The sequence below is a fragment of the Hyla sarda genome, chromosome 2 (genome assembly GCF_029499605.1).
Source record: "Hyla sarda isolate aHylSar1 chromosome 2, aHylSar1.hap1, whole genome shotgun sequence".
NCBI classification, from domain to species: Eukaryota; Metazoa; Chordata; class Amphibia; order Anura; family Hylidae; genus Hyla; species Hyla sarda.
Genome location: NC_079190.1, coordinates 23,973,069 through 23,984,760, shown reverse-complemented (window position 1 = coordinate 23,984,760; position 11,692 = coordinate 23,973,069). Strand labels below are relative to the sequence as shown.

Here is an 11,692-nt window from a genome sequence, read left to right as displayed (position 1 = left end):
TGGTTTATCTGATACCAGTGTGAAAATCTCTGGAGAGAAAGTCCCCGATCACCAGCGGAAGACTCATTAACCCTTGAGGTCAAACCAGAGACCACGTGGGGAGGGTTTTCCTTCCCTTTTTTTTTTCTTTTTTTGTACTGTTGGGTCAGCCCAGCACGGAGAGGGTTAATAAAACAGTGCACAAGGGTGAAGTGAACAGAGTGGTGGAGGAAACATGAGAACCTGCCTGTACTGAGCCTCTATGGAAGTTGTAGCCTCCTCATCGACCCTCCCTCTTCTCTTGCCTCCTCCTCTCCCCAAGTACAGTTAGAAACACAGAGCAGAGCCCAGAGCTGGTTAGACGAGCCAGTGAACCGGCCAAGGACTGAGTGCTGCAAGCCGCCTCCGGCCACACATCTTTTTTTGGGGAATGTCATTTTTGTGTCACGTAACTTTTTGATCTGATACCGTATCGGTTCCTCCGCTCCCGAGGACATTTCCCTGGATTGCAACCATCTCTCGGATTCTGCACGAACGGAATACAAAGGAAAAAAAATAAAAAAAGTTTCCTCCTGAAATTGGGTCTTCACTCTTTCTCCTGAATTCTGACCGGGTTCTTCTCCTTCCGACGAGGATCTAAACTTTTTGGATAAGATTTTTTTATTTTTTTTAAAGGAAGATCTTAAGAAGATGGGATTAAAATCCAAGCTCTGGTCTGTTATTTTGCACCTTCCCATCCTCTACTGTTTGGCTGGGGAGGTCTACTCCTTTGGTGATGAAGAGGAAAGGCGATGTGACCCTATCAGGATTTCCATGTGTCAGAACCTTGGTTACAACGTTACTAAGATGCCCAATCTGGTCGGGCACGAGCTGCAGTCGGATGCGGAACTTCAGCTGACCACCTTCACCCCTCTCATACAGTATGGGTGCTCCAGCCAGCTACAGGTGGGTAGGTTCATTCGAGGGCGTAACTATAGTCATCGGAGACCCAAGAATAAGGCAAATTAAGATTATTCTGAAGGAAAGTTCAAAAAGGGGTCTGGAAGCGTCTCCGGAGAGTAATAACATTACAGGTTATGAATACTAACTTTATGGGGACAGAACGTTGATTCGGGGATTTATTAGATTATTAGTGTCAAGAAGGAATTTTTCCCTCTAGTATGGGGCAATTGGCATCAGCCTCATAAGGGTTCTTTGCCTTCCTCTGGATCAACACAGTAGGGACACAATACAAATATAGGTTGAACTTGATGGATTTTTTTTCAACCTAAAACTTGGATAAATAACTTTTTGGCCCTGCTTCTTCTAGCTACCCCCATTGACTCTTCACCACACCGAGCACCATGTAGCTGTCTATCGGGGAACTCGTAGTCCCATCTTGGCTTTGTGGTGTTCCCCAACTATTCTAAAAAACTAAAAATAGTCCCTTTCGTGTATTTTGTGTTCTTATGAAAATAAATAAATAAAATGATCATCACGTTTAGTTGTAGATGGAACACACCTAGCAGAGAGGTCACCATGTGTTTCCGGCAACCACGCTATACTTTCTTTCCTCGAGTGTAAACAGTAACAAACATTAACTTTGCTTCGTTCTATATGGTTTCATATGGTATTTACAACGTCTTGGAATTTTTTATTTTTTATGTTTCTATGAGTCATTGTACAAAAATACAGTGAAGCTTGAGAGATAGAAAGTCGTTTTTGTTAATGAGTAACTCTAGGTCCTGAAGGTTTACCTAGCCTTACTGCTTTGTGACTTCAGATGCATGTAGTCTTTGACCTACTGTAGTACTACCATGCTTTGCTATTGTTTTTTCTTTTCAAATACTTAAGAATGTTTGGAAGTCAACTTTTTATTTTATTTCAAAATGTTGGAAGGTTTTAGCTAAGAAACTGACCAGATGTGCATCACTGATGCAGATGGTCTTATCACGTGTGGATCATGATTCCCTCAAGGGTAATTCAAGTATTTAGTTGCCTCTATTGCCAGGGAGGAGAGTTGGGGGGGGAGTGGGGGGAGACCCTGCTACAGTGGATTTACATACCTTAATAATGTAAACACAGACCAGCCCAGCGCCCATGGTTTCCATATAACTCCTGTAAATGAATGCATGGGCTCTTTTGTGTGATGGTGTTTATAGTAAATACACAAATGTAATGGGAGATTTAGTTTGTGCGGGTAGAAAAAATAGTTTCGGGTGCATTCTTATGTCTATTACTGCATGTCACGTAATGGCCCGTGTTGTAGGGGCCCATTAGAATGGTAAAGGAACAAGCTGTGTATGATAATGTCATTGTTACCATCATCATTACCTAATTAACAGAGGTGGTTCTAACCATTTTGTAGAGAAAAGTTACAACATGTCCACCGTATACCTGGTACACCAACATGGAAATCCCATTAGGGTCAAAATAGTTGTCTATTAAATAATTGCAATTATGGCACAAAAATACCTACTTAAGGGAGGTGTTGGGATTATAGGTGTTGATATAATATGGGACAATCAAAATTCTCTACAATTGCCCTCTCCGGTGCTGTCAACATACACAATACACATAATAGTGTCCATAGGGGTCATGAGGGCATCACCTCTCTCCATTCAAAGAAACAGGTTCTGTACCTACGGAAGGTGCCTGAAAGAGCAATGCTGAGGAAACGGATTTTCCTACATCTGCTCCTTCCTCTTTTTAACTTGCTCCTGGTATATAAAAATAAATAGTCCAAAAGGGCATTTCCCCCTAAAACAAGATATTATCCCTAAAATACCTATCCTTAAGATTTCTTCTTATGTTTATAAATACAATTTAGAGATGTATTCTGCTAATGGCTGTTTTTGGTGTGTAGATGGCAACCATTACTGATGGCCATTACAGAGCCCATTGGGGTTGTCAACCCTTAGGATTTTGTATAGTTTTTGAATGGTCTTTTTAATCTAGAACCATAAGTAGCTGTAAAGCCATAGCTTGATGATCAATACAATCCCTCCTACCTGTGACATCTGTAATACTTATGTCTTCTTATGGGACAGAGGGGCATTTTGGCCCTTTCGGGATTCAGGGCCCTAAGGCATCTGCTGCATATGCTTCCTTCATGCCTACATGTCTAAATGTGCAAAAAGAAAAAGAATGTCTACATGTCTAAATGAGTGCTAAAGGGAAGATTTCCAAAAACTGTACATGGCTCTATAATGTATGCGCCCTTCAGGGTCTACAGTAGTGTTTCCCAACCTGTAAGCATTCAGCTGTCTAAGCATGCTGGGAGTTGTAGTTTTGCAACATCTGTAGGCACACTAGCTGGTCAATAGGAAGGTGACTAGGTAAATTTGGTGGGGCTGGTTGGCACCCAATAAAACAATGTGGACAGATTCACACAGGACCGTTTTGTGCAGTTTTTGAAATATTTTTTTTCCATTTGCTTAAGCCAAATAAAGGTAGAAACGTTTAAATGAAAGAAACCACTGAAAGTATAATACTACTAAGTAAAAAAGTTTTTTATGTGAATTTGGCCTAAAAGAGTTCTCACGGGATGAAAACTTTTTTGAAAATCAGTCAAGAATAGAAAAATTGGGTCATTTTGAAGTGCGAGTTACATGTATGAAGATATACATTAAGATTCTGGAATGTTTAGATGGGCATAGAGTATTCCAGCACTCAGCCTTTAAAAAATGTCAAGGTTTGGCTATTGGTACTTTACGAGAGTTTTTTTTTTTTTTTACGAGAAGTCTTTATATATATTTTTTCTTTTTTTATCCGACTTGGCTGGTATCTTTGGCTGTTTTCGAGATGCTTGTTGGCACAGAGTTTTGGTGGAATGCTCCCCCCCCTGAGCAGATCGTCTCTTTGACACTTTGCACACACATTGTTGATATAGGGATTTTAGGTCTTTGTGAGAGTGACAAGCTGCATGGCAGGAATGTGAGGGCTGATCCATTTACTTGTCATTTTTTTTTCTCCTCTCCCTCTTGCGGGAGTCTGAGTAGAATCCCTGCTAATTTGAGCTTGTTAAAGAAAACCCGCGGCATATTGAATTCCCCATTAGTGAGATTTCGTTGATAATTACTGAAAGAAAAGAAAAAGAAAGTGAGTACGCTAAAAAAAAAAAAAGAGAGAGTCCTAGGTCATAGAAATAAATAAATAAAAAGCGGCCATAGTCCCAAAAAGACTTGGCCAGGTCAATGTTCAATTTTTTTATTTTTGGGGGGAATTTTTTTTTTCTATAAAGAATATCTATGCCAATATGTCGCTTCGTTCTGACTTTAAGGAAACACGCAGATTTTTTTGACCAGCGATTAGGGTTTAATAGTCTTTATAGGACATTGTTTCTCAACCGGTGTGCCTCCGGCTGTTGCAAAATGACAACTCCTAGCATGCCCGGACAGCTGAGACACACCCAAACAGCTGGAGACACACTGGTTGGGAAACACTGGACTAGGGTCGGGAAACACTTGGTCTAGGTCACTTGTATATGACAAAAAGGGTGCGAAAGTTTCCATTATAGGTTTTCCTCTGTGTTGGTTCCTCCCATGGCTACAAAAACTGACAAAAAATACTCCATGTGAATTTAGTCTTAAAGAGGTACTCCGCTGGAAAACATTTTTTTTTTATCAACTGGTGCCAGAAAGATTTGTAAATTACTAGCCTTCAAGTACTTTACTACTGTATTAGCTGCTGTATGCTCCACAGGAAGTTCTTTTCTTTTTGATTTCCGTTCCAGTCTGACCACAGTGCTCTCTGCTGACACCTCTGTCCATGTCAGGAACTGTCCAGAGCAGGAGAGGTTTGCTGTGGGGATTTGCTCCTACTCTGGACACTTCCTAAAATGGACAGAGGTGTCAGCAGAGAGCACTGTGGTCAGACAGAAAGGAAATCAAAAAGAAAAGAAGTTCCTGTGGAGCATATAGCAGCTGATAAGTACTGGAAGGGTTAAGATTTTTAAATAGAAGTCATTTACAAATCTGTTTAACTTTCTGGCATCAGTTGATTTAAAAAAAAATATTTTTTCCAGCGAAGTACCCCTTTAAGCCTTAACTCCTCCATAATTTGCACTTGACTATATCCCATTTGGTAAGATATTTTGACCCCAGTGGCACCAAGTCCATGTCCTTGATATTGTTAATAGCTTGAGCCATCATGGAGATACTTTTCAGGGATAAAATGTCTATTCATTAAACTGACTAATAGCCAACTAAAATTACAAAAAGTAGGACAATTGCCCATAGGGACCGGTTTCCAGCTGTTTCCCCCCCCCCTTTTGCAGTTAGTTTGCCCCCTATAGGTAGCTAGCCCCATGTAGGTTGGGCTGGCCTGTAGGTAGTTTTCCCCTGTAGGTAGGGCCGGCTCTTAGGTAGTTTTCCCCTGTAGGTAGTTTGCCCCCTCTGTATGTAGGACCACCTGTAGGTAGCACCCCTTAAAGGTAGCTTACCCCCTGTAAGTAGAACCCCCCTGGAGGTAGTTTTACCCCCTGTAGGTGGGAATGCTTGTAGGTAGTCTGCCCATGTAAGTAGGACAACCTGTCGGTAGTTTGCCCCCCATTTGTAGGTAGGACCACCTGTATGTAGTACCCCCTGCATGTTGTTGGCCTTCCCCCTATAGAAAAAACCTCGCTACAGATAGCTTGTCCCCCACTGTAAGACACAAATGTGTATGGTCATTTGCTCCTCCATAGGACACCATGATATGGATGGGGAAGCCTAACAAAGGGAAAACGGGGTAGAGGAGCTGAGCTAAAGTTTTACATAGAGCATGGCCACTGTGAGGATGAACTATGTAAGTAGGTGGCACAACCATTTAAAAAACACTGGTCTAAACTGAATAAGGGCCATACCAACTGTTTCCCAATGATGTTGGGGGGAGAAGAATCTGGCATGTTTGATTTCAATTGCCAGATCCTTGTCCAGCTGAACCAGAGAAAACGGGTGAGATGGCTGTTGGCACAATGAATGTTGACCGGATGTAGCAAAACTTCAACTCCCAGCATGCCTGGACAGCTGTTTGCTTTGTCCTTTTGGGGAGTCAGGCCAGGCCTAGATTGTCCTATTAGACCAGTGTTCTAAAACTGTGGCCCTCCATATCAGAGGCGGCTCTAGACTTTGTGAGGCCTTGGGTGAAACTCAAACATGTGGCCCTCACTGACACTCATGAATGCAAAAGAGAGGCAAGCGATAGTAAAAAGGAACTATATAAATTGCATTTTATATGCATCACTATTCATTTTACATTGTTAGGGGGGTGAGTTAGGCTGCAACGAGGCCCACACAAGAGTGAGGCCTTAGGCGGCTGCCTAACTTCCCTAATTAGAGAGCCGCCTCTGCTCCAGATGTAGCAAAACTTCAACTCCCAGCATGCCCGGACCGACGTTGGGAGTTGAAGTTTTGCAACATCTGGTGGGCCACAGTTTGAGACCACTAGGCTAGCCCGGCCATGGGAAGACTGTTGCAATATTTGCTTGTAGAAAGGGAAATAAAGTGAGTATTGAGTCTTGCCGGGATGGAGACAGTTGAAAGGCTTCCAGATGGAGACTGCTTACTGATCCCAGGTGGGAAGATGGCTGATAAGAACATGATAATTCACAGCACTTAATCAAACAAAAGCAAACAGTTTATGATGGCCGGGATTATACAGAACACAGGCCCATGGAACAGCGCAGGAGGAAAATGGGTGAAGTTGAAAGGTCGAACAGGAATATAAAATAAATCATTGTTACTGAGAAGCTCTTAGTAGTGTTTACCTCCGACTTGATTAGTAAAGTATTTCGTTTACATTAGTCCCTGTATTACATTTCTAAACTCACTGGGTGTTTTGTTTCCCCCTTTCCTTTCAATTGGATTGTGCTCCTTAAAGGATAAGAGAGGGATATTTGAGTTTGCCAAACAAAAATGTCACAGTCTGAAAAACAGTATAAAAAAAGTGGTTCCAGGTGGTGTTATTGCTTAAACGTTTAGGAATTTTCTTTCAGAAAATTTCAGAACTTTTTGAAATCCAATTTTTAAAGGTTTTTCAGAACTTTTTAAATTTCAATTCTATAAAGTCATTTCTTTGTTGTTTTGACCTTGATAAGCCATGAAAAAGTTTAATAGATTTAATTCTAATGAATACATTTCCAATAATAATAATAAGGTTTTTTTTGTTACTTTTATATTTGTTTTTTTTATATAATTTTTTTTCAAATCCTAATTTGTATTTTTTGTCTCTTTTTAGTTTTTCCTCTGTTCGGTGTATGTTCCCATGTGCACCGAGAAGATTAACATCCCGATCGGTCCTTGTGGTGGCATGTGCCTTTCGGTCAAGAAAAGGTGTGAGCCGGTACTCAAAGAATTTGGGTTTACTTGGCCGGAAGGTTTGAACTGCAGCAAATTTCCCCCTCAGAATGACCACAATCATATGTGCATGGAGGGTCCCGGAGATGAGGAGGTCCCGTTGCACAGCAAGACGTCCCTGTATCCTGGAGAAGACTGCACCACTTATGGCTTAGATAGAGAACAGTATACTTGGGTGAAAAGAAGCATGTCTTGTGTCTTGAAGTGCGGCTATGATGCAGGACTCTACAGTCGACTGTCTAAGGAATTCACCGATATTTGGATGACCGTTTGGGCCAGTTTATGCTTCATATCCACTGCTTTTACCGTCCTTACATTTTTGATTGACTCATCCAGGTTCTCCTACCCAGAGAGACCCATCATCTTCCTGAGCATGTGTTATAATATTTATAGCATTGCGTACATTGTGAGGTTAACAGTGGGTCGGGAAAGAATATCCTGTGATTTTGAAGAGGCGGCAGAACCTGTCCTCATTCAGGAAGGGCTGAAGAACACAGGATGTGCTATTATTTTCTTGCTTATGTACTTTTTTGGGATGGCTAGCTCCATCTGGTGGGTTATTCTGACATTGACCTGGTTTCTCGCTGCTGGTCTCAAATGGGGCCATGAAGCTATCGAAATGCACAGTTCCTATTTCCACATTGCCGCTTGGGCTATCCCAGCCGTGAAAACCATTGTTATATTAATCATGAGACTTGTGGACGCTGATGAGTTGACGGGCCTATGTTATGTTGGCAATCACAACATCGATGCCCTCACCGGTTTCGTGGTTGCTCCACTTTTTACCTATTTGGTGATCGGGACTTTGTTCATAGCTGCTGGCCTTGTGGCCTTGTTCAAGATTAGATCAAATCTTCAAAAAGATGGGACAAAAACTGACAAATTGGAAAGACTGATGGTGAAAATTGGAGTCTTCTCAGTTTTGTACACAGTGCCAGCCACATGTGTCATAGCTTGCTACTTTTATGAAATCTCCAATTGGCCGGTTTTTCGTTACACAGCCGATGATTCCAACATGGCAGTGGAGATGCTTAAGATATTCATGTCTCTGCTGGTGGGCATTACTTCTGGAATGTGGATCTGGTCGGCCAAGACGCTGCATACATGGCAAAAGTGTTCTAACAGATTAGTAAACTCAGGAAAAGTAAAAAGGAAGAAAAGGGCCGACGCTTGGGTTAAGCCGGGTAAAGGAAACGAGACTGTGGTATAGCTTGAGGTGAAACACAATCTTCTCAAATTCTCAAGATGAACACTGTCATAAATTGAACTGCCCTACAGTTCATGGAGACATGGGACTTAGAAACTTAAGGGATAACCCTACAGACTTCTAAGGGATGTCCATTCTACTGTAATGTAATGGCGCCCCAAAGTTGGCAAAAGTCTGGATTCCTTCTGTCTTTGGTTTCAGAACTAAAGGTTGTCCAAGTGGGAAAAGCGAATGACCTCAGGAAACAGAGAGCTAGACTCGTCCTTGTGTAGTAGCTCCAGGTGATTTATAACCCATGAGCTTTTTTATATTTAAAAAACAAAAACTGTCCAAACAAAATTTTTATAGGTTACATTGTGGTAATGTCTTATATCTTGTACACAACTGGAAGGCTGCTTCCTAGACAACAGATAAAGGGATGGGACTATCAAGCAGAGCTAAGATACAAGGAACATTTTAACCCATTGCTTCGCCAGTGTGTTGACCCATTGCCCCAATGTGTAAACACTGCTCAAGGTGTCCTGCCGTAAGGGTGAAGCCACTGAACACTGGAATGTCTATTTAGCCTTTGAGTCATGGTGCCTTATGTTCTGAAATATCTTCATTTTGTGTGTGTTACTGCCTAATCTATCTGAACATCAACTACAGGAAGGTCTAATCATGAGATTTTTGCTCTCCACGCATTATGGGCCAGGGCGAACACAACTTTTGTAGATCACAAATAAAAATGTAACCACTGTGTAAGCCAATTGACCTATAATAGACTAAAGAAAACATCAAAATTTTAGGTGCCAACTGTAAACTTTTAGGCACATTGGCTATGATTTGTCCAGCCCCAATAATGGGCAATGTAGCTCAACATAGCCTGCCCCCTCTTCCCCCATACTTCTTGCTCTTGTACACGAAGGGTCTAATAGACAGAAGGTCCCTGGATTTTTTTGTGTTTAGTTCATGATGCACTAAAACTGAAAAAAAAAAAAAAATTATATATATAGGCTCATATGGATTGAAAAGGAATGAGAAACAATGCACTATTTTCTCTGTATATAGGAATAGTATATGTGTGGTGCCTTTGTGAATTATAAGGTAAAATATTGAAAAAAAAGTATTAACATATGGAACATTACAACTCCTATATAGATAGCATTCTCCTGATCTGCTGCTGTGATGACGTCAGGCCTATGGGAAGAATAGTGTGCAACCATTTTATCAGCTGAGGTCACCTGACGCTCTAATGATGTCATCAAGGCCAGAGGCACATTTATAGATTTATGTAGAGTATGCCTTGCTGATGTCACTAGTTCCTAATTTCATTCTTACCAGTTGTCAGCCTATAAAATGGCGGCCACTATGAACAGGTGCTTCTTTAATGACCTTCACGGACCCTGGGTTAAGAACAACTATGCAACTTCTCACAAACTTTAGCCTCACCTGTTAAGACAAATTCACACTCTTCATAGCTACGTCATATGATTGTTTTTACTTATTCACTGGTTAGGTTGCTATCTATGTTACATTTCTTTATATCTGAACCACATGTTCCCCCCCCCCAAAAAAAATTCTGTACTTTATTTTTAGAGTTTTGTCTCATATAGTGGGATTTTATTTTTATAGTGGCACACAAAATGTTGGCTTCTACAGTAGAAGTCACTGTTGCCAATGGAGCAGACAAGCCATAATACAAGGTGCTGCCCTCTACAGTATGTGCTAGTAAATGACGTAACATGCTGCTGTAGAGCTGACCTCTACAGTAGGTGTCACGTTTGTCAATGGAGAGGCAAAGCACTATGGGAGAGATTTACCAAAACCTGTGCAAAGAAAAAGTTGACCAGTTGTCCATAGCAACCAATCAGATACCTTTTTTCATTTTTCACATGCCTATTTGGAAATGAAAGATGAATCTGATTGGTTGCTATGGACAACTGGTCGACTTTTCCTTTGCACAGGTTTTGGTAAATCTCCTCCTATATAACAGAATGTTGACCTCTACAATAGGTGTTATTGGGGAGGTAGCAGTATACTGGAAGGCAATATGTTGCAGTGTACTGACCAGCACTGTTGGCTTGTTGTACGTTGCATCCTCCGTTAACAAACGTGACACCTACTATAGTGGTCAGCTCTACAGCAGCATGTTGCTTTATTTACTGGCACCTACTGTAGAGGCATGCTGCCCCCTCCTTTTACTATCTGTTGTAGTGTGCCGGCCTCTACAGTAGCTATGGATGTTATCAATGGAGGACAAGCCAGTTTTCATCCATTGTGCATGGCTGGAGGGCCAATTCCATCACAATTAACCAACCCAATCATTTGATTGGCTAAAAAGGTTTGCATGACACTTGTGTCCAGTTGTGGGCGCTGATGGTCATTATTGAAGTTACCAAGTTCTCTAAAAGGTTTCAGTGCTGCAACTTTTCTACAAAGTGTCATCAACAGAATGGTATACATTTTAAATCTGATTGGCTGTTATAAGCCACACCTCTAAAAAAAATGTTTAATTCAAGGAGAACTCCAGTCAAAACTAACTTATCCCCTATTGGTAATAAGTAGCTGATCTTGGGGGAAACGACTGCTGGGACACGCCGCGATCTCTGGAACGAGACCCAGGCTCTCAGTGAGTAGCGCATGTTGTTGATGGCACGTGCTTCATTCATTGCTGAGGGGGCGCCAAAGTGACCCAAATACAGCACTTAGGCATCTCCGGAACTCCCATAGAAATGAACAGAACGCGTGTTGTCTACCGCACAAGCTCCTCACTGAGATACAGGGTCCCGTTCAAGAAATTGCCAGGATCCCCCAGAAGTCGGACTCCTCGCGATCAGCTACTTATTCCCTATCCTGTGGATAAGGGATAAGTTAGTTTTGGTTGGGGTTCTCCTTTAAGCACGACTTGTTGTCTATATAGGAGTTGTCAGTGTCAAGAATTTATCAGTGTGAAATAAAAAGCCAACGTCCTTGTGCCTTAGAAGTCCATTTTGGGGAAGAAATATAGAGTATTGCCTTGACAAGGGTTGTATGAGGCTAGAGAAAAAGGTTTGCTATGTATTTCCAAGAAACAGTGCTTCTCCAGTCTATAGGCTGTGTCTGGTATTACAGCTTAGACATATCCCCTTGAATGGTTCTTAGCAGTAATACTAGGCACAGTCCACAGAAAAGAGTGATGCTCTGTCTGGAAGAATGACGATTTTTCTTT

At 41.6% G+C, this 11,692-nt stretch overlaps 1 protein-coding gene across 1 annotated transcript; it reads left to right on the top strand.

Annotated features, from left to right (window-relative positions):
• The first annotated feature begins 327 nt into the window (after nucleotides 1-327).
• On the top strand, nucleotides 328-10,316 carry FZD4 (frizzled class receptor 4). The gene is made up of 2 exons (XM_056561395.1): nucleotides 328-924; nucleotides 7,177-10,316. The coding sequence occupies exons 1-2, from the start codon at nucleotides 670-672 to the stop codon at nucleotides 8,503-8,505; spliced, it is 1,584 nt and encodes a 527-aa protein (XP_056417370.1). The 5' UTR covers nucleotides 328-669; the 3' UTR covers nucleotides 8,506-10,316.
• Nucleotides 10,317-11,692: the final 1,376 nt, after the last annotated feature.

Excerpts from the sequence above, each read along its gene's own strand:
- FZD4 (XM_056561395.1), top strand. The coding sequence starts at position 670 with ATGGGATTAAAATCCAAGCTCTGGTCTGTTATTTTGCACCTTCCCATC. Across the intron at positions 925-7,176 it reads GGTGCTCCAGCCAGCTACAG|TTTTTCCTCTGTTCGGTGTA; the intron begins GTGGGTAGGTTC and ends GTCTCTTTTTAG.